We start from the raw sequence: 24,130 nt of genomic DNA, 5'->3' as shown, positions 1-24,130 counted from the left end.
TACTTTTGGTGTTATCAATTTTCCAAATTTTGGAAATTCTAGCAGAAGGAATATTTGTACAGTTAATTCATTATTTTGTTTTTTAATTATTGATTATAATAAAATTGTTAATTTGTGCAATGTATAAAACGAACAGAATGTTAAATAATATGTGACATAAATATAAAAAGCAGTAGATGATTTGAGCACAAAATATTTACCATAATATAAAGTTATAATGCTTCACTATGGTAAAAATATTGTGCTACCCGGTTTCAAATATTCCAAAATATTCAACTAAACCCATATTGTGTCATTTTTCATTAATGATGTATTTCTACTAATTCATTTGTTAATAAATCATCAACAAAATTGTTTGTGTCAAACACACATGAAATGTAGATTGCAATGTGGAAAAATGTTTTGAGGAATAAACAAATCATTTCTTAGACTCAATTTCTGATTTTAAAAAATGTACCTAATTGCATTCCATTTATTTCAGCCAATTTTCCACCTATAAGCGCGCAGGTTCAGAGTTGAAGAAAAAATATTATAACATGAAAGACAAAAGTAAGTGAAATTTAAGAGATGTACTCCTGTCTTATTTTTCTTGCTGCTTCTTATGTAATGATGATAAAATGTTCCACATTTATTGTATTTCACATGAAAAGTGAAACATCATAGTTACTGTGTAAAAATTAGCTGAAATTTGTAATTGATTTTTTGTTATACATGTAGGTTCATGATTATATTTTAAGCCTATTATGTACATGTAATAATGTTGTTGAAAAATCAATAATGATATTATATATATTGAGGAATTTTATGAAATTTTAAACATTGTTATCTTAATAACTATCTGGTACATTGCTATTATCACCGGTCCAGCATACTTAATGTACATACTGTGCAAATCAAGATACATGAAAATTGCTAAAAATAGCATTAAATCAAACATTGGTGTAACTTTTGCTCCTTTTTGCTCCTTATGTTTATTTTGGACTCTTAAATTACACAGTTTCTTCTCAATATAACTATAGCAAAGACAAAAAATGATGAGATGAGGAGGCCAGGCACTGGAGGAGGGCCCCGGGTGAAAGAGTTCACCATTCCGGAGGGGATTCTCCTTCAGCATTTTGGGGATTCCGCCTCTGTGGCAGGGGTCCCCAATGCAATTGACACTGATGGTTTGTACAGTTTATATAGAATATAATACCATTTGTCAATTTTTATTATTATAATATCATTTTTTGTGGCATTATGCTTTGGTATTCATTCTTCAATAAAGGTAATGTTTAACAAAGATACTATTAATTTATGACCAGAATGAAATACATATCATTTTTAAGTGCATTAGAAAAGTATGTTATTAAAGATTCATCATAACTCACCTTAGTCTGTTTGTTGGTATTGTTTTCAGTCCATGTAAAAAGTGATGTGTGATTGTTAATTATAAACTGTTAAATGTTTTAAAATTATATGTATGGCTTTATTTTCTTAGCTCCAGAGGGTGCTTCAATCAACATAATTGAACTGGGCAAGATGCCAATAGGTAAACAATTAATGTAGATTATGCTCTTCATCTTGGTTAATTACATGATGGTGAATGGAGAGAGCTTTTGTATTAAACATAGCATGTTAATAAATTTCTATCAATTCATTACTCACTTTGTAATATTGTTAAAATGGGGTGCCAAAGCTATGTGTAGTTGAGCAAAATATCTTTTATATGATAATATATACATTTTTTTAATATTGTTGTTAAATACTAGATCATTTTGCTTCGTTTATTACACAGATGGTAGCACTTGCATGACGTTCAAGATAGATGAAAGAGGTAAGTGACAGGGGCCTTATTTTTATGTTAAATTTTTGGTGAATGAAAAATAAATATGAAAAACTTATAAAAGTATGAACGTTGCGTAAGTAAATTCATGACAAATAGGTAAATTGGTTGAAAAAGTCCATTTTAAATTAAACAAATGACACCAAGAATTTTAGCCTTTGAGTTAACTTAGTTTTATGATAAACTTTGTTAATAATACATGAAGGGGTGCATTACTTTTATTTTCATTATTTTCATTAAAAACAAAAATTGTTTTATATTTGAAGGACTAGGAGCTCAGAAGACGTCAAGTGTATTCCAACGTGCAGTGGAAGATGAAGCTGGGACATACGCCTAGGATCATGAAACTTCATAGGTAGATTGAACATGACTTGCAGATGACCCCTATTGATTTTGAGGTCAAAAGGTCAAGGTCACGGTGACCCGAAATAGAAAAATGATTTTCGGATGATAACTCAATAACGCTTTTGCCTAGGATCATGACACTTCTTAGGTACATTGATCGTGACTCGCAGATGACCCCTATTGATTTTCAGGTCACTAGGTCAAAGGTCAAGGTCACAGTGACAGAAATCGTATTCACACAATGGCTGCCACTACAATGGACAGCCCATATGGGGGGCATGCATGTTTTACAAACAGCCCTTGTTAATATAAATTTGGCATTTTACTTGAGAAGATGAATGTTATTCTTACTTAAATAGATGGATGTTATTCTTTTCATTATTTGTTTAAATTGTAAAAACCTGTTGACTAAGTGTTGTCTTACAATGTTACCAACATGGTATCCATATATGTCAACATTTTATACAGTAATATATGTCACTGCTGTTGCCAATATTCAAATAGCTTACTATCTATAAGTGTATTTGTTTGAATTATTGCTAGTATCAGCCCATCGTGTACCTTATTAGACAATTATGTTTGTAAACTACCATTTCTGTTGTTCTCTTGTTTAATTAAATATAACTATTTGCAGTAACAATAAATTGCTGTGGATATTTGTTAGTAAATTTATCTTGTTTGTACTGTAATTGCATTTTCTGTTAGTGATTATCTAGTACTACATATTTCACAGATTTTCTGGATGTTTTATTCATAATAAATTTCAGAATATCACAACTTAATTAAAGTTTTGTTATGATTTATCTCACAGACCGCTAGATTTTTAACTAAAACATAGATAAGCATGCTTGTTTGCCGTAATTCTTGTAAGCTAATTATTTTATGGTAGACGTACCAAAGGATACTTTCATGAATATAAAAATACACATGCAAATTAATTTTTGTGTTTGAAAAGTCTTTTTGCTTAGCTCAAGGCAATATTGATAACAACAAGTGAGTGTCTGTAATATTATTACACTGATGTGTGTAATAATTTTAATAGTTTCAGACAAAAAACCCTGGGTAGAACCAGTACTCATTATGAATGCATATTAATTGAATATAACAATAAATCAAGTAATTTTCCTGGGTATGGTTATTATAACCAGTAGTACCAGTACTTACAAAGTATACATATTAATTTAACAACATATTTACAACATAATAAAGTCATGTTCCTGGGTAGAACCAGTACTTGACACAAAAATACATGAATTCATTGAGAACATAATCAAGTTTCCTGGGTAGGGTTAGTAGAACCGTACTTAGAAAGTATACATATTAATTTTACAACATAATAAAGTCACGTTCTTGGGTAGAATTAGAACTTGACACAGGAAAACATGTTACAGTTTAGAATTAGGCAATAAGAGGTTTCAATATTGCAAATTGCCGTTCTTAAACAGACAAATTCATAGCACAACAATTGAAAAGCTTAAATGAAAATTACCGAAAGAAAAGTACATTTACACACATTTCAACAGTGTTGGAATAACATTGTTCATAAAATATTATAAACAAGCATAACAAGTTTGTTATAATGTGCATTACAATTTTGACATGAAAACCGCTCCATAGTAAAGACATACATTTTATTTTTAAAGTTAAATGTTATTCATCTTGTCTTATAACCAAAATTATTACATCATGTTGAATGAGAAAGTGTTTGTGTTAAACATAAAATGTTGATAAATAGTTGACTAGAACATTACATCAAGATAAGAAGTGCAGTGAAATGAAAGGGAGCTTACCCCTGAGTTAAAATTACAGAAACTGTAAGATGAACTACAGAGTTACCTCTCTTTCAAATAACAAAGTCTCCACTAAAATCTGGAAATCAGTGGAAACAGCTTTGTACAATCTTAAAAGTCATGAGACTAATTCACACATAGTACAGTACAGTTAAAGACTATTAAAAGTTAAACGCATCACACTTTTTAGAGAAGTTTAACTCATCACACTTTTTAGAGAAGTTTAACTCATCACACTTTTTAGAGAAGTTTAACTCATCACACTTTTTAGAGAAGTTTAACTCATCACACTTTTTAGAGAAGTTTAACTCATCACACTTTTTAGAGAAGTTTAACTCAGTACATTATTTTATTTAATTGAAAAATCTCTGAACTAGTTGTTGCCTTACAATGTTACCAACATGGTTTGCATTTATTTCAACATTTTCATGATAAACTTGTTCTTCAAAAACATCATCCAAATAATCCTCTTCAAGGATATCCCCATGTTCAATTCCAAAATTGTGCATAACTACACACGCAGTGATATAGGTCACTGCTGTCGCCAAGTCAGTCCTTATCCCGTAATGGAGTATTGCGAATCTTCTTTTTATAATACCAAAAGTCTTCTCCACAAGCACTCTTGTTTTGCACAGAGCCAGATTAAACTGCTCTTGATTCTGTGATTCGGGGGTTCGGAAAGGAGTCATCAGGTAGGGTGTACATGGGTACCCCGAGTCTCCAAGAATGAAGCCATTATGAGCTCCTGTTCAGAAATAAAAGATTCTTTTGTTAATAAAATTAGTCAACGTGTAAACGCTTAGCAATTTTGAGGTCAAAGGTAAATGACACAAGGGTTTATCCGTTTTAACCAGGTTTTCAGAAGGAAAAAAGTAGTTATCAGATTGCTGAATGTCGGCGGGCGGGCAGACTAAAGTATTTTAATTATTCATAAAACATATCATGTTAATTAAATCCTATTGTATTGTTTTAAATGTATTTAACCCTTTATGACACAAGTTGTATGTAATTTGCTTAGTCATAAGTTATGACTCATAACCATAGACATGTGCATCTGATATATAGCTACCTTGTTCGAACTGGTTCCGTAGATGACACTCTCTCCATATTCTCGCATCATGTGTGCTTCCTGGCCATTTAGCTGTTAAGCTCCTCACTTTTTTGCTGTGGTCACATACCATCTAAATATAAAATAATAATACATAATTAATTATACTATTAATTTTTAATTATACTGATATCATAGTGAATAATGTTAGTGCTATTGAAAATAGAATATTTTATATTAGTTATTGTCATACATCAGTGATAAAAAAACATAATTATGAGTACTGAAAAACTTTGATGTGGCAAAAGCAAACAAGATAACATACTTGCACGTTCAAAGAATGGTAGCCTTTTCTATTTATGAAATCGGCTTCGTGGTTCTTTGGCCTTTGAATGCGAACATGAGTTCCATCAATCAGTCCGATTACATTTGGAAATCCTGAATAATCAATAAGATTATTATTTAACAATTATGTTCATTTATTTAGGACAGGTAAATGAAATTCAGCTGGCATGACTGAATCATTTCTTCAGCACAACATCTTAATTCCCGTAACATTGGAGTACCATTTGTAATAAAATCTGCAAAAAATGGTCTTATAGACATGGAGCGGAAATAAAATAGGTATTGAGGACCTACAGACTGATGGGAAGACTAACAGCGTTGTTAAAATCCCACACATCCTTTGAGGGGGGACTTTACAAAGACAGATACATATGCAGGTGTGGAGGATACCATGCTAAAACCAAGAGTGAATTGAGATTAAAAGAAGGGTACATAAATGTATAATTATTTAATCATAACACTGTTATATTCCATGGAGTGATATCAAAATGGCATTTACAGTAAAGAGTGAAGATATAATATTACAATAACTGCGAATTAGGAACGTAATGAAACAAAGATTCAATTTGGACTAAACTGGGGTGACATCACCCTTATGTTTATATATGCAAGGCCTCTATCCCCTGTGAACTTGCCCTAGGCATAATTGCATAATGTACCAAGCTATACATAAAACTCTTAGAGAAACACACATAATAAATACTTATATTCTCATTCATTTTGATCGATAACGCTTAACGGCAGATTAATAACCACAATGTCGTAATTATCAAAATGTCATTTTCAGTTAAGAATGAAGATATATAATATTACAATAACTGTGAATAAACGACATGAGAGAAGTATCCACTTTGGACTAAACTCCGGTGACATCGCCCTTCAATTAACGTATGCTTCACCTTTCTGTGAACTTGCATTTGGCCTAATGCAGAATGTATCATACAAAACATGAAATGGATACAGTGATAAAAATTACTGAATAAAAATAGTGTATAAATCATTTGATTAAAAAAAATCACATCAAAAAATTGTTGGTCCTAACTGCGTATGTTGTTTATGCAATAACGACGACAATGCCCCCACAAAAATGAAGTGCAAGTGAATGATTTCCCTTGGATAAATGTTCTCAGTCAAGGTCATTTAGACAAACACAAATTTGGCACTCACCAGCAATGGACTGAAATCTGGATTTTAGAGTTTTGCACTCTTCCCTGTCAGGAAACCGTACGTAACGGCGAGCTAGTCGAGCTATTGCTCGTCCAACTCGTCGGCAGCATCTTGATACGGATGGCTGACTGACTCGAACAGTGTCTCCTACGACGAGTTGGAAGGATCCAGTCGCCATGGCACGAAGAAATATGCACAGCTGCTGGATCGGCAGGAGAGGAGAATTACTCAGCGTTCCAAAGTCCAGAGAATCGGCGACCAAATTTAATAAGGTCAGTATAGTTGCCGGAATAAATCGGTATCTCCTATAAACCTCCATTTCCGACAAACCGTCTAGAGGATTTTCTCTGTCAAACAATCTTCTACGCGGGACATTTTCGACGTTTTCAAACAAGATATTGGCGTTACGCATAACGCGAACGGCCATCTTGGAAGCTTAAAGAATTATTCTAAGAATGCCCCGAAGCATTCTTAGAATTTTAAAGAAAATTCTTTATTCTTAAGAATTTTCTTTAACAAAATGAGTTCGTGAATAAGACTTAAGAATTTTTTCTTAGACTAAAGAATTTTCTTTATTTTCAAGTCTAAGAATTGCTAAAGAATTGTTGGTGAATACGGGCCCGGGGATTCCTGGGGATGTTGGTAATTACGGGAATTTCGGTATTTCTTCACACCCGTCAAAATGGCTGCTTCGTCAGAATGAACGCTTAGAAAGTATTAACAAAAAAACATCATCACAAACGATGTTAAGTGAACGCTACTTATCTGTTTTGTAGATAAGTATACGATCCATTGGAAAACACTAACATTTGAAATAAAAAAACGCCAGTGGATATGGAAATCTTCATCGTTCGAAATAGCAGACGGCGTCGACCAATGGCTGCCAATACAGGTTCGAAAAAAACGCGGGAAAGTTTTAACAAAATAACATAATTAAAAATGATGTGAAGTGAACGCTAATTCGTTGTTTTGTAGATAAGTATACGATCTATTGAAAAACCGTAACATTTGACATAAAAACACCCGTGGATATGGAAATAGCAGACATCACACGGCGTCTCATCTGATTCTACGCTGTTTGCCAAGGCCGATAATATAATGAATGGAAATGCACAAACTCAGTAACTGGCAAGCATATATGCATTAGTAGGTTGTTTCGTGATTATTTAGAAACGACTACATAATTCTTTTGGTTCAGCCAGTGCAACTTAACAGAAATAAGTATAATAGTTTCTACACCTGACAACAATGTGCCAACTTATACAAGGTAAGTTGTTTACATTATTTAAAATATTGCAAGCTTACAGTATACAACAATAAACAGCTGGTACAATGTAATGCCATCGTTTTAATTTTAATAAGCCCGTGGTTAATTACCCTTTTTTATCTTATGGATCAATGCATCTCTAACACCTTCAATTGACTTGTTCATGAAAAATATACACCCCCAGTGCATGTTATCCCATACAACATCACTCACTTACTAAGGCTCGATTGGTCATTCTCGGCTCGGGTACTACTAACAAGTACATGTACCCCGGGTACTCTTAACTTTACTTACATGTACCCCGGGTACGGTAAATAAACTTAAACATACCCGCAAATATTAGATTGTATCCGAGTTGTATATCCGCCCAAAACCCGATATCGTTAAATATGCTACCGATTAACGTAAAACAATATTGTTTACCTTAAACAAACTTCTCTTTTAAAAAATCTGCATCAACATGCTTTTTAGTATGAGTGTTGAGAGGACGCCGTAGGAATAATCAAGTAATCAAGAATATGTCTCTGTTTCTGCTTTTATTTCCTTCATGTATAATGACGCTTAGGATTGACGACTAACATTGACGACAATGATAACAAGCATTGAAAACTAACACTAACGACAAGCATTGGCGACTAGATGTAACATTGACGATTCTCTACAATAAATGAAATTAACAATAAAGAATGAATAATAAGATTATAGTACAACAGATCTGCTATTCGAAGTATAATATGATAGCATACACTCATTAGAATAAAAGGTTTCATTAATAACAATTTGAAACATTTTCAATAAATATCGAAATATCTTATACAATATTTATTACACAGCATGAATTAATTGTTAAAACATAATATAAATACCAAATATGGTGTTCCCCATTTAACGGACCTCGCAAACCAAAAAATGTTTCTTTAAAAAAATCTATGACGGTAAAAAGTGAACGTGAGACGTCGCGGAAAATATACTTGACAACGTCATACAATGACGCGACTTTAAACAATTTAAGATTTTAAATTGAATCACATTAATGATTTTAAAAATGAGTTTTGATAATACATTGTATAAATGCCATTTAACAGAAAATTGACATAAATGTAAACATAATTAATTTTTACAAAATAGCCGACAACAACCGATTTAGTGTTAAAATTCCCGGGTACGTTTTAGTATATTTACCGTACCCAGGGTACGAGCCTTACTAACTGTATTACTATTATATCTCACCGACTACCTTTACCTTGTTGTGTTTCAACCTGAAATTTATGTAAAATCCGGCTTTCTTTACTTTTATTTTTCATTCATTTGATTACGCAATTGTTGACGTATCTCGTGGAAAATTATTTGAATCTTTGAATTTTAGTGACTACAAGCTGGAAGTGTGAATTTATTTTAAAAATGAATCTAAGATGTATTTAATTTTTGTGTGTTTGTCATGCATAGTTCAGTGTTTTCCAGAAAAATTTGAGTAGCCAGTTATATGGCCGGCAACTATGCAGTAAAACCAAAGCATTTATGACATTAACTTGATATATTTGGGAAAAGTAGCCGGCATCAAGAGTTAATGTAACCGGCAAAATCGCTAGCTGCCGGTATTTAAAGAGAACACTGATAATAGTAAACTAAATCTCTACGACGGGATTACAGCTTTGTAAAATTGTTTTTTGGGTGATAATGGTTAGTAATTCATACTAATGTTATTAAAAAATATTGTGCTTTAAATTTAATTTTGAGAATGGGATGGAAGAACAGAAAATGAAGAGCATACTGGAATGGAAATAAGTGGTTTACCGTGAGCCCGGGGCAAGTAGATTTTGGCCTGGGCAACTCAATTTAAAAAGTTGGTAAACTTCTTTTTTTTAAAGCTTAAAACAATTCACTGCAATAAAAATTGAAAAAACAATTGATCACCATGGATCAATACGAGAGCGCCGATGGCGTTAAAAGCATAGGTGCAAGATACAGAGAAGTTGCTGCTTAAGTAACTGTTAAGGGAACAGTTGACTGAATGAAAAACTAAAAGGCTATCAAGAAGAAAAGTTATTTTTAAGATGAAGTACAAATAATGAAACAGGAAGTGAGGAAATATTGCAAATCTTCCTATAACAATTGGAACATCAGGAACACGTATTAAATGAGCTTGGTATTTTGCAAGAAAGTAAATGCCCGGATGTTAATGTTATTTTTGACTGGACGTTTATTTCTGTTGTTGTTTTAATTTGGACAAGAATAGTTTCATACAGATGTGTCCGTTGTTTGTGTAATGAAAAGATGAAGTAGCTTATAACAATTACATGCTCCTGAGAGATATTTGTACAACGTTATCATTAATATGTGCGAGACAGAACGACTTTTTCATTCGGAAAAAATAGTCGGTAATTTCAAAAAAATACCGACTATTTAAATAGATAATCTTTCCATTTACATCAGTGTTTGAAACGCATATGAAAAATAATTACCCAAGCCTTTCAAAATTTAAGCATGGACAGATCTGTATCGAACTATTCTTTTCACAAATGAAAATAGACGCTACCCTATTCGTCTGCGTCAAGAATTTGTCGTAAAGCTTGTGGTAAGCGTTAGATGCAGACGTGCACAACAGATTGAGTTCTGAATACAGATTTATGAATGCAGATTTTTATCGAAACTCCTCACAGCAGTTACTTCCCTTGCTTCGCCCGGTCAGTAACTTCTAGTATAAGGGAGACCACTGCGTAGGAGATTGAGATTTATAGTACAGATATAATTGTTTTACGAACGAAATTTGTTTTAGGTTATAAGAAGATTTTTTGACATAAAACGGTCTTAGAAAAATTCACGAAAAACGGTGTCAGCAATATTCTTGGAAGGAAACGTTAGAAAAACGTTTCCAAAAAAAAATTGTAATAATTACCATATACTAAATTAAATAGATATTTCGTCTGATTTTTGATCAGGTAAGGCATCATAAGGGACAACCGATCGATGTGGATTTTCGAAATGTGGTATAAACCATAAGCATAGGTGCAAGCACCTATGCTAGCTAGTTAAATAACATTCATTATTTAGGAACAGGACATGATTCAATTCAGGCTCATAATAAAACATCATGCATTGAACATGTGTTGTCAGCAAATGTATTTAATTATCTATTATTTTATTAAAAGAATGTATAATATTCACATGTTCATATTTCTTGGCTTGTTATTCTTTATCTGGGCAACCAAAATACTAAAGATGGTTGCCCGCAATAGTAAACAGTTAGTTTCAATCCCTGGCATATCATTGTATCTCTATTGTTATAAGCATTGCATTAAAGTTGTGATTGAGGTTAGCTTGTTGTTTATAGTATATTTACATTTGAGCTTGACTGTTATATATGAAATATATATAGTCGAGCTATCCTACTCAACCCGGCGTCGGCGTGCGCGTTGGAATGTTTGCGTACCACCTCAAATATATTTCCTATGTCCATTGACATATTGCTTTTATATTTTGCATACTTAATTACCGACATAACCCCAATCTATAAACAAGAGCAGACAACTCATTAACTGTATCAAGCATTTTAACAGAATTAGGCCCTTTTTCACTTAGAATAATATGCATATTATTGATAAATCTATGTTAAAGTTTGCATATGACCTCAAATATTTTTTATGTCCCTTGACATATTGCGTTCATACACCATGTATTTTGCTTATTAACCAACATGACCCCAATGTATAAACAAGAGCAGATAACTGTATCAAGCATTTTGTAACAATTATGGTCTTTTTTTCACTTAGAATAAGCATATAATTGATAAATCTATTTTAAAGTTTGCGTACCACCTTTTAATTGCCATAACTTGTTTATTATGCTCCCCCTCCAAACTTTTTAGGGGGAGCATATAGTCGCCTCTTCGTCTGTCCGTCCGTGCACAATTTTTGTCCGGGCTGTTTCTCAGCAACTAATGACTGGAATTCAATTAAACTTAATGGGAAGCTTCACTACCAAGAGGAGACATGCATGTTATCAGCCGGTTCTGGTCGGATGATTTTTCACAGAGTTACAATGTATGGCCCTTTGAAATTTTCCATTAACTGTACATAAAGTGCAATACTTGTCCGGGCTATTTCTCAGCAACCAATGACCGGCATTCAATGAAATTTATGGGAAACTTCACTACCAAGAGGACATGTGCATATTATCAGCCGGTTCTCGTCGGATGATTTTTCACAGGGTTATGGCCCTTTGAAATTTTCCATTGAACATATAGTGCAATTCTTGTCCGAGCTATTTCTCAGCAACTTAATATGGGAATTCACTGAAACTTCATGGGAAGCTTCACTACCAACAGGAGATGTGCATATTATCAGCCGGTTATGGTCAGTTGATTTTTCACAGAGTAATGGCCCTTTAAAATTGTCTATAAACTGTACATATTTATGTCGTGCAATTCTTGTCCGGGCTATTTCTCCCCAACTACTGACTGGAATACAATGAAGCTTTATGGGAAGCTTAACTACCTCTAGGAGATGCGCATGTTATAAGTGGGTTCCGGTTAGATAATTTATTAAGAGAGTTATGGCCCTTTGAAATTTTTAAGTTACTTAACCATCCATTGTATTATTTTGTCCAAAGTTATGCCCCTCAAGACGTTTCCTTTTATCTGAATATATAGTGCAATATTGTAACCAAAAAACCTTTGGGGAGCATCACCCGTCACCGATTGTTTCTTGTTTATCATCAAATTTGATTCATGCTTTGACAAAACAACACTAACCTGACATACCACAATGGACACCACCCAAACAGGAAATAAAATCTTATTAGTTTGTTTTATGTATTTATGGAATGAGTGATGTATTGGACGTCATCATTGATGACGTTCAATCGAACGAATGATAAAGGGGGCTAAGTTTCGTTAAGCTGAGGCAAATCACTGCGATTTGTGGCGCTTGAAAACTGGTCGGTAACTTTTGCTGAAATTTGACATGTATATGGACCAGAATGCGATCTACCTGTTGGCGTAGGCGTTATACTAGGGAAAAATCAAGTTTTCGAGTATTTTGTGTTGAAATATTTTTATGGGAAACCACACGCGCAAAGATTAACATTGTGACGTCACGTCATGAAAGTGCTTAGGCTAGCTTCCATCTTGCTACGAAACAAAGAAACTGACGTTACGCGTTATTAATTGAATATATATACAGTTAGGCGTTAAATCTATAAACAACGACGTAATAATTGTGTTTGAATATCAATACGAAGTACACATGCATGTCTTTTGTGCAGATCGAGTGTGGTTGTTTAGAAATTCATGACATAAATCTAAGTTATTGTGTGCGACGAGTTGAAGAAAGGTTTACACGGCGAGGCTTTCCGAGACGTGTCGGATAAATGTAAGTACACACTGGTATTAACATTGTATTCTATTTATCCGATAATATCTTTAATATATATGATAATCATGAGACAAATACATTATTAATTTAGGGTTTAATTATTGAATCAATAAATAAACGTGAGCAGCAAATCAATTTAGTATAAACAACACGCTTACCTTAATGACGACAATAATCCAATATATTATAACAATTACAATTATGTATGATAAACACACAATCCGAAATACGTTTTTGCTTTCGTTCGATGCTTTAAACAAATAAATAACTGTTAAAAACACACAGAGAATTTAACTTAAAATTGTTTGTTTTGACAAATCAATTACGTCACACAACATACGTCATAAATTGCGCAATCAGTTGCATGCAAAATAAAAGTACGGAAAGCCGGTTTTGAGAAATGTTTATATAGTGGAGCAAAATAGTATGATATACACAATAACAAACGATAGAGTGGTGACGGACTTCTCAAAATAGCATTAATTGAAATAGTTTCATGTATACTAAAATCTCTGCGATATCTTTGGTTACCATCATCAAATACACAGAAAAAATAAAATACAATGTAAGTATCACGTGTACTTGAATTTGTCCGACGAGTTGAAGAAAGGTTTACACGGCGAGGCTTGCCGTGAGCAACACATCATTAGCAGCATTAAGTGCGTAACAAATAAACAAAATAATCAAACATAATTATAATTTCACATAGCACATTAAAATATCTATTGCAACTGACACCGTTTTGTAGCGAAATTTGATGACTCAATTTCAGCTTTAACAAGAGTTATAAAAAAAACTTAATTTAGTATAAACGTCACGCTTACCTAAATCCAATGTTTGTAACAATAAGTTGACCACTTTAATCCAAAGTTTATAACAAACAATTTGAAACGATATGCACTTTCATCTGTATTAATCCATGTCTTTATCGAAACTTAGTTCAAACCACACAATTGTATTGTATTCCTATCTATGTTTACATTTATGCATGATGGACACACAATCCAAAATACGTTTTGCATTCGTTCGATGCTTTAAACAAATAGTTTACACATAAAAAATACAACGACATGTCCTTTAATTCCAGAGAGTGTAAATAAAACCATTGTGTTTCGTCACCGAAATGACGTCACACAATGTACTGCGAAGTACATTTCGTAATATAAAATCAAAGCGCTGATTGCATTGCAAAATGAATTCAACACTATCTTGAACGCAACGCTATAATGATGTTTCAATGAAATACACAGAATTTTGTAGACAAAGAAAAAGGCTTAATGCTAGTCGATAGTGTTTAAGATGGGGATGTCCGACACACTGCAGCTGTTTGCTATTTTCACGTTTTTTATATTATTGTAATGGGAATTGAAGTTCTACTTTTTAAGGTAGCTAATCGAACGGCCTCGAAAAAATAAACATGTCTGCGAGTATTATGGTTACCATCATGTGATTTGTATATTAATTTTTTGCGAGAACTTTGGTTACCATCATTAAATGCACAAAAAGAAATAGGTTTTCAATTTTATTTCATCTCCCCACTCATTCCATCCCGCGAAACCCTTAAGGTGTCGCAAGTCTAGTACAAATGTTAAATGTTTTCGTACCAAAATAGTTTTCGTACCTTCATTTTTTTGTTCCCTATATTTTTTCGTACTCTAATTTGTTTTTGTAACCAAATTTTTTTTTCGTACCCAAATTTTTTTCGTAACCAATTTTTTTCGTACCCATTTTTTTCGTACCGAAATGTTTTTCGTACCCAAATTTGTTCGTACCCAATTTTTTTTTCGAACACATTTTTTTCGTACCTAAATTGTTTCGTAAAATTTTTGTCAAAATAATCGGCTTTCAATTTGATTTGATCTCCCCACTCATTCCATCCCGCGAAACCCTTAAGGTGTCGCAACTCTAGTATGGAATGAGTGATGTATTGGACGCCATCATTGATGACGTTCATTCGAACGAATGATAAAGGGGGCTAAGTTTCGTTAAGCTGAGGCAAATCACTGCGATTTGTGGCGCTAGAAAACGGGTCGGTAACTTTAGCTGAAATTTGACATGTATATGAAGAAGAATGCGATCTACCTGTTGGCGTAGGCGTTATACCTGGGAAAAATCTAGTTTTTTATTAAATCACGAAAAAGTGGCGTGTTTTTATTGCGCACTCGCTATAAAATGAGTTCTCGCCGGAAGCCGATTCACCCCAGGAGATAATTCACGCGCTAGGCAATTCCAATTTGATTTTAAATAATACATATTGCGATTTTATTCCCAAATTAATTAATAATTTCATCTTGCGTTTAACATACGTTTTAGAAAATATTAACAAAACAAACAAAAACAAACAACTGTTAAATTTTATTGTTGTAAATACGGTAACCTGATTACATATCCACTAGCGTCTATGCATATTTACACATAAAAAATAGTTCGCAAGTAAGCAACAAACAATCAAATTAAAACGCAAATTATTTAACAAAATATATAAATTTAAGCTAGAAATCGAAACTTAAATACAATTTCTGCACTAAAAACACAATACCAATAGTTTTTACAATAACACATTCGACATGTACATGCACTTCCAACAACACGCCAACCGCTATTTTCAAAGCGAATGTGTAGAGTAACATTTCAAACAATAAAGACAAAATGGAACTGGAATTTAACATAGTGCGCAAATTGAAAGTGATTAGAGTAATTTATTTTTCAACTTGTCAATCTCCGTAGTATACGTTTAGTTGTGAGATGTTAACGGTTTCCCCCAAAAAAGCATGCCTTCGCTGCGAAGTCAAAGTGGGTGGGGAAGGAGACTGCTTGTGGATTTCGAGTTGCTGGAAGTTTGTAACGAAGCTGCTTTTGTGCAATATTCAGCGATTTTGCAAGCTGTGTGTTTGAAGTCGGAGATATATATTGCTGACATTAATGATGTTGTGTACGTTCTTGTGACCACTGATATGCATATGATACCAGTGGGAGAGCATCCCGAATCCCACATAGTCTGCAACAGATGTTTCCAGGTCGAGTGGTTGGTAAGTTTCATCGTTATACATGCATATTACACATTTTACATTATTTGTGCTATTTTTGACACCCATTTTTCATGCTGATGAACCAACGGTCAGTGCCAGTAGTCCTACTGTCATTGACATTGGTCTGTGTGCTTGTTGAAAGATCATGTAGAAAGGGTTGTTTAGCTCCAATAAGCCATGTTGCTATTTTTTGGATAAATTTATGGCAGTGGGCTTTTTTATCTTTGTGCAGCAACCTCTGCCGCCTCATTTTGTGAAAACATTAGGCGCACACTGTTCATATTGTGGTAAAAGGAGTCGCGCAATGATCAAAGTGAGAAAAATTGGTGGTGACTATTCAACATTGTGAAAAAAATTGTCGCGCATTGTTTAAAATTCCTAAAAAATCAGTAGCAAACTTTTAAAATTTGTGAAAACAAGTGTCTCGCAATGTTGAAAATTGTGAAATATGAGTCGTGCAATGTTGAAGATTTAAAAAAATGAGCCTCGCAATCTTGACAATTATGGAAAAATAAGTTGCACACTTTTCAAAATTGTGAACAAATGAGTTGTGACTGTTGAACATTGTGAAAATAATTAATTGAGCATTGTTTAAATTTGTGAAAATATGAGTCTCAGTAACGACATCAGCAACCATATGCCACTCAGCGTAACAACATCAGCATTAGTCGCTAACTGTTGTGAAATGTGAAAAAATAAGTTGCACGCTTTTTAAAACATTGACCATTTGCATCGCGAATTCCTATAATTTGTGCAAAAACAGCTATCACTATTAATAATTGAGGAGAAAAAAGTCTAATATTTTTAAAACGTTTTCAGTTTAAAGAAACTCGTAATTATTTTTTATTTAAAGTTGTTTACGGCCATTTCATATCACTATCATATTTTTTTATAATGATATTGTGTGCCTGTCTAATTTGTAATTTGTTCAAGTTGTGCTATAAAGATGTTATTCTTTATTTTGACATTTTGTCTCATGTTGGATTATTTGTTATATTTTATTATTATATAAAAATGGCATCCCATGAACCAGTAGTCATAGTATAAGCAACATTGAAGCCTAATATGCATTCATCTTTTATTATTTGGGCACAAATAATTTTACCGTGTGAAGACCCTACATAAAAATGCTGATTTTTTTCTTACTTGGTACCTGGCGACACAAATTTTCAAGTCTATTTCATTAAATTTGGCAAAGATATTTTTTAAAATGGCATCGTATGAACCATTAGTCATAATATAAGCAACATTCAAGCCTAATATGCATTCATCTATTATTATTTTTGGCACAAATAATTTTAACATGTGAAGACCCTACATAAAAATGCTGATTTTTTTCTTACTTGGTACCTGGCGACACACATTTTCAATTCTATTTTATTAACTAAGGCATATATATTAATAAAAATGGCATTGTATGAACATGTCGTCATAGTATAAGCAACATTGAAGCCTAATATGCATTCATCTATTATTATTTGGGAACAAATAATTTTACCCTGTGAAGACCCTACATAAAAATGCTGATTTTTTTCTTACTTGGTACCTGGCGACACCCATTTTAAAGTCTATTTCATTAAATTTGGCATAGATATTTATAAAAATGGTATCGTATGAACCATTAGTCATAGTAAAAGCAACATTGAAGCCTAATATGCATTCATCTATTATTATTTGGGCACAAATAATTTTACTGTGTGAAGACCCTACATAAAAATGCTGATTTGTTTCTTACTTGGTACCTGGTGACACACATTTTCAAGTCTATTTCATTAAATTTGGCATAGATATGTATAAAATTGGCATCGTATGAACCAGTAGTCATAGTATAAGCAACATTGAAGCCTAATATGCATTCATCTATTATTACTTGGGCACAAATAATTTTACTGTGTGAAGACCCTACAATTTTTTCTTACTTGGTACCTGGCCAGCGCCTTCCGCAGGAATGTTTTCAGGCGCCCCGGGGCCGATGGGGTAGGGTGGGTGCGGGAGGGGTATCCCCTGCCGACGTAGATTTTTTTTTATTTAACGTGTCAATTGACGTTCTGTGGTGCGTTATAAATCTATGAAAAACAGATATGAAGCTATGACTCTTCAAAAAAATCCCCCAGTCATTTAAAAATATTTTTTTTATATTGTTTAATTGTTTTAAAACTTTCCCGCACAGATAGTAACATCCCGACTCGAACGATTTCCCAATACATCCGTTTCAACCCGACTCTTTCTGTATACTTACTACTTTTCAAGTTTCTCTTTATAACCCGATAATCCCGTTTATTCCGTTTTTATCAATCACTTTCTGGTAAATATTCACGATAAAAGCTCTCAATTATTTCTTTAACACAAACCTTGCCATTTTTTAAGTGACTATTTATAGATTTGATGAAATATTGCCTCTGAATATGCGTCAATCCCCTGACCTGTTGTGTGCTTGTTAAAACGCTCATTACACGCAAGCTTTTGTATGCAAATGACGCGACGTTGTATATGCTGCATAATTTTCGCGCTCTTTTTAATTGAGAAAAAGATTCGACACAAAATAAATTTGCACTGCTTATTTGAAGCAAAAATATTTAACGTTGCGGTAACATTTACATTCGGAAGTGTGATTTGGATTTAAAACGCGTTAACATCGACTTACGGGAATGGGTTTCGGATTACAAATTTAATTATTCCCATTAGAGATTTCAACAAATATTAACCGTTGCGTTATAAATTCAACGATAATTTGTTTAAACACTTTACGAGTCGAATAAATGTGTTGACGGAATATGCATGAAATTCACGTTTTCCACGAGGATCACGGCCGGTTGCCATGATCAGTCTTCTTACTATCGATAATCGGACGAAACATTTACACGTGTGCGTAATTAATTCAACGAAAATTTGTTAAAGCGCTTTACGTGTCGAATAAATGGCAGAAAAACGAGGTGAATCAGTTCTATAAATGGACATGATGAAATATACATGTACTGGAATTAAATTCTTATCACATAATTGTAACCGGAAGTCATTTGCACAACTTACTCGCTATAATAATTAATTGTTTACCACTTGCAATTAATTTCTCGTATTAATTATAGGTAACACTTGTTTACAGTAAAAAGGTGTGATGATGATACCCGAAACCGTCTTTAATGTACTGTACTGTACTAATTACCGGTTTTATTACGTAAACAGTACAACTTCTTGCTAATCGAGCTGCGATAAACTCTTACTTCATGCCCGACGTCAATCAAAAATAATGGTCGATAGTTAACCCCGCCCTCATAAGCATTCGCGTAACTGATTGGACGATGAACTTCACAGTTCACAGTTCACGACTGGAAAGCTACCAGATACATCCTTGTCAGCATTTAAATGACTGTGTAATGTGGCTAGAAAAATCAATACGCGCGTCATGCTATTCTCTTATCAGTGTATTATCCATTACCCCATGATGTGTTTATGGCGATTACTTGTGAAAGTAGGTACCGAGTGCTCTTTTAAAACAGGAAATATTGATACACTGATAAAGAAACCTTGATTTTTTTGGACAATCTCCACTTTCTTTTACTAAAAAATACATTGATCGGAAAATTTCAAGCGCCCCGGGGACTCTGATTTTGAAATTCAAGCGCCCCGGCAAGGGGCGCTTAAATGGCCTGGGGAAGACCCTGCTGGCGACACACATTTTCAAGTCTTTTTCAATAAATTTGGCATAGATATTTTTTTTTAAATGGCATCGTATGAACCAGTAGTCATAGTATAAGCAACATTGAAGCCTAATATGCATGTATCTAGTATTATTTTTGGCACAAATAATTTTAACATGTGAAGACCCTACATAAAAAAGCTGATTTTTTTCTTACTTGGTACCTGGCGACACACATTTTCAATTCTATTTCATTAAATTTGGCATATATATTAATAAAAATGGCATTGTATGAACATGTCGTCATAGTATAAGCAACATTGAAGCCTAATATGCATTCATCTATTATTATTTGGGAACAAATAATTTTACCCTGTGAAGACCCTACATAAAAATGCTGATTTTTTTCTTACTTGGTACCTGGCGACACACATTTTAAAGTCTATTTCATTAAATTTGGCATAGATATTTATAAAAATGGTATCGTATGAACCATTAGTCATAGTAAAAGCAACATTGAAGCCTAATATGCATTCATCTATTATTATTTGGGCACAAATAATTTTACTGTGTGTAGACCCTACATAAAAATGCTGATTTTTTTCTTACTTGGTACCTGGCGACACACATTTTCAAGTCTATTTCATTAAATTTGGCATAGATATTTATAAAATTGGCATCATATGAACCAGTAGTCATAGTATAAGCAACATTGAAGCCTAATATGCATTCATCTATTATTATTTGGGCATAAATAATTTTACTGTGTGAAGACCCTACATAAAAATTCTGATTTTTTTCTTACTTGGTACCTGGCGACACACATTTTCAAGTCTTTTTCATTAAATTTGGCATAGATAATTTTTTTTAAATGGCATCGTATGAACCAGTAGTCATAGTATAAGCAACATTGAAGCCTAATATGCATTCATCTATTATTATTTGTGCACAAATAATTTAACCATGTGAAGACCTTAGATAAAAATGCTGATTTTTTTCTTACTTGGTACCTGGCGACACACATTTTCAAGTCTATTTCATTAAATTTGGCATAGATATTTATAAAAATGGCATCGTATGAACCATTAGTCATAGTATAAGCAACATTAAAGCCTAATATGCATTCATCTATTATTATTTTGGGCACAAATAATTTTACCGTGTGAAGACCCTACATAAAAATTCTGATTTTTTTCTTACTTGGTATCTTGCGACACACATTTCTAAGTCTTTTTCATTAAATTTGGCATATACATGTATATTAATAAAAATGGCATTGTATGAACATGTCGTCATAGTATAAGCAGAGAAGCATAATACGCATTCATCTATTATAATTTGGGCTCATACAATTTTACCGTGTTAGCACCATATATCAAGTTGCACATTTTTTAAATATTCGCCAGATACCCACAGGCATTTTCATTAATATCTCAGAAAAAAAGACCTATATATTAATACACATGGCATCTAAAGAACATTTTATCATAGTTAAACATGGTTCCCAGCCAACCTGGAAATCAGGGAAAACCTGGAAAAAGACTTTTACATTTTCCAGTCAGGGAAATGTCAGGGAATTTGGGAAAAGTTCCTGAAATCAGGGAAAAATCAGGGAATTTTGTTTGGGCAGACTTTCCCAACTTGTCTCGAGAAGTCCATACAATTAAAACAGCAAATTATTTCTTTGCATGGCTATGGTGACTTTGTAGTATACATGTAGCTTTAAAAATAAGCTATGTCTGCAACTGCTATTTATTCAGGGTGTCAAAAACAAGAAATAGGTCGAAATTATGATCCTGGACGTTTTATTTTCCATCAGGGAAAAATCGGGGAATTTTGTTTATACAAAAAGCTTGGAACCCTGTAATAAAGCAATCTAGAGGCATGAAATGCATTTTTCTATTATGATATGTCCACAAATTATTTCACTAAGTGATGACCCAGCTTGAATATGAGGATTTGTTGAATATTTCATGCTAACCAACAAACATTTTTAGTCGTATATCAGGATTCAATACCTATACCTTAGTGAAAATGGAATCGGAAGAACATTTGTTCATTGTACTAGATGGAATGAAACATTATATCTATCCATCTTATAGTTTATTGCAGTTTCAGTAATATTCTGTCTATAAATGATTTCAACATGATATAATTATAAATCATTGCTAGCAAATGTGTATATATGAAACGAAAATTAAAAAATAGACGGTTTATTTTTTCCCCATTTTTGCATATATATCTATGTATACATCTTTTGTTGTAAACAGTTATGCGACATGTGTCAGAAACGCCCAGTACAAATATATGGACAGAATGATTTTTTAACTTACCGGTATGTGGGTGTATGTTGGCTCCACTTCACAAGATACAGTCATTGTAGTTTAATTGAAAAACGCATCTTACAATGTGAGATGAGTTCTGGGTTCAAGCCCCAGCAGTGGCCTATCATGTGTGATATACAGAGCCATTATGATTAAATATACACAGTTATCTTTTTAAACAATACAATTAAATATAAGGAATAATGTTAAAGGGGCATTGCTGCTTAGCCATTTTTGGGATTGTATTGTGATTTTTGGCCAAATTTGACACTGAATAAAAGGGTTTATAAACATCCCAAGCATAAATGCTTCTAAATTTGTAAAAAAAAACAAGTCGAAGTGTGCAGAATATTAAAAATTTGCAACTTTTTGGTGTCTTAAGGTCATTAAATGCCACTCAAAGTTTACATTTTTTGTACAAAATGACCCATTTTGTGCTGTCCATTATGGTTAATGTTTTACGCTGTCAGGTCCAAAAACGCTCATTCTGTAGCTTGTTTGGACTATAATCTATAATGTGGCCAAGTTTCAGCAGATGCGACCCAGTGGTTCTGATTTTATACGCCGTGCCTAGCTTTTATTAGTCCACTACCGGTTTTCCCGAAGGGGATTTATGGTTTGTGCTCTGTGTGTCCGTCAGTCAGTCAGTCAGTCTGTCGCACTTTTCTGAATCCTGCGATAACTTTAAAAGTTTTTAATATTTTTTCATGAAACTTGAAACATGGATAGATGGCAATAAGGACATTATGCACGTGATTTCATTTTGTTCCTACGTCAAAAATTATGGTTTCTATGGCAATAAATAAAAAAATAAAATAAATTCTGACAATGGTGGAGCCGGTAGGGGACAAATTTGCTTGACAATAGTCTTGTTGAGTATTACTCACTGACTTATGCATATGCGCTCGGCTGTTTTCGGAGAATACCTGAGGTATTGTCATAGCCAGCTCATCGTGTCGTATCGTGTCTTTTCGCCGTCCGCCATGCTAAAACCTTAACATTGACCCATTGTACCCACAATTTTCGTACCCACATTTTTTTTCGTAACCAAAATATTCGTACCCACATTTGTTTAGTACCCAAAATTTGTGTTCCCACATTTTCTTACCCAAAATTTTCGAACCCACATTTTTTTCGTTCCCACTCATTCCATCCCGCGAAACCCTTAAGGTGTCGCAACTCTAGTATGGAATGAGTGATGTATTGGACGTCATCATTGATGACGTTCATTCGAACGAATGATAAAGGGGGCTAAGTTTCGTTAAGTTGGTGCAAATCACTGCGATTTGGGCGCCTTGAAAACTGGTCGGTAACTTTTGCTGAAATTTGACATGTATATGGACCAGAATGCGATCTACCTGTTGGCGTAGGCGTTATACCTGGGAAAAATCAAGTTTTCGAGTATTTTGCGTTTAAATATTTTTTATGGGAAAGGGCACGTGCGCATGACGTCATGAAAAGCGCTTAGGTTAGCTTCCATATTGTTAATAAACAAAGAAACTAAGTTACGCGTTATTAATTAAAGTTAGGCGTTTAATCGATAAACAAAGATGTAATAATTGTGTTTGAATATCAATCGGAAGTACACATGCATGTCTTTTGTGCACAGTGTGTTTTTTTAATAAACATGACATAAATCTATGTGTTATTCGACGTATTGTGAATTTGTGTGCAACGAGTTGAAGAAAGGTTTACACGGCTAGGCTTTCCGACATAAATGTAAGTACACACTGGTATTAGAATGGTATTCTATTTATCCGATAATATTTATTACATTATTAGGGTTTAATAATTTATTATTAAATCAATAAATAAACGTGAGCAGCAAATCAATTAATTTCGTTTGTAAGTGGAAACCGAAAGTAAACAAACCAACCGTCAAAATGGCTGACAAAGGAATGAACGCTCACAAAGTATTTACAAAAAAAACATCACAAAAGATGTAAAGTGAACGCTACTTATCTGTTTTGTAGATAAGTAT

The 24,130-nt window shown here is 33.4% G+C and overlaps 2 protein-coding genes across 2 annotated transcripts; one reads left to right on the top strand and one right to left on the bottom strand.

Moving 5' to 3' along the window:
• Positions 1 to 536: 536 nt before the first annotated feature.
• LOC127881388 (uncharacterized) lies at positions 537 to 2,162 on the top strand. Its single transcript, XM_052429173.1, has 5 exons — positions 537 to 549; positions 1,020 to 1,166; positions 1,481 to 1,531; positions 1,778 to 1,816; positions 2,092 to 2,162. Exons 1-5 carry the CDS (start codon positions 537 to 539, stop codon positions 2,160 to 2,162), a joined length of 321 nt encoding a protein of 106 aa, XP_052285133.1.
• Positions 2,163 to 3,438: 1,276 nt separating this feature from the next.
• On the bottom strand, positions 3,439 to 6,913 carry LOC127880740 (putative nuclease HARBI1). Its single transcript, XM_052428109.1, has 4 exons — positions 6,521 to 6,913; positions 5,334 to 5,446; positions 5,030 to 5,141; positions 3,439 to 4,705 (listed from the first exon to the last, which is right to left on the bottom strand). Exons 1-4 carry the CDS (start codon positions 6,837 to 6,839, stop codon positions 4,314 to 4,316), a joined length of 936 nt encoding a protein of 311 aa, XP_052284069.1. The 5' UTR covers positions 6,840 to 6,913; the 3' UTR covers positions 3,439 to 4,313.
• Between the last annotated feature and the right edge of the window lie 17,217 nt (positions 6,914 to 24,130).

Source organism: Dreissena polymorpha, chromosome 5 (genome assembly GCF_020536995.1).
Source record: "Dreissena polymorpha isolate Duluth1 chromosome 5, UMN_Dpol_1.0, whole genome shotgun sequence".
NCBI lineage: Eukaryota > Metazoa > Mollusca > Bivalvia > Myida > Dreissenidae > Dreissena > Dreissena polymorpha.
Note: the sequence above shows the minus strand (reverse complement) of the source record. Positions and strands in the feature narration are given on the sequence as shown.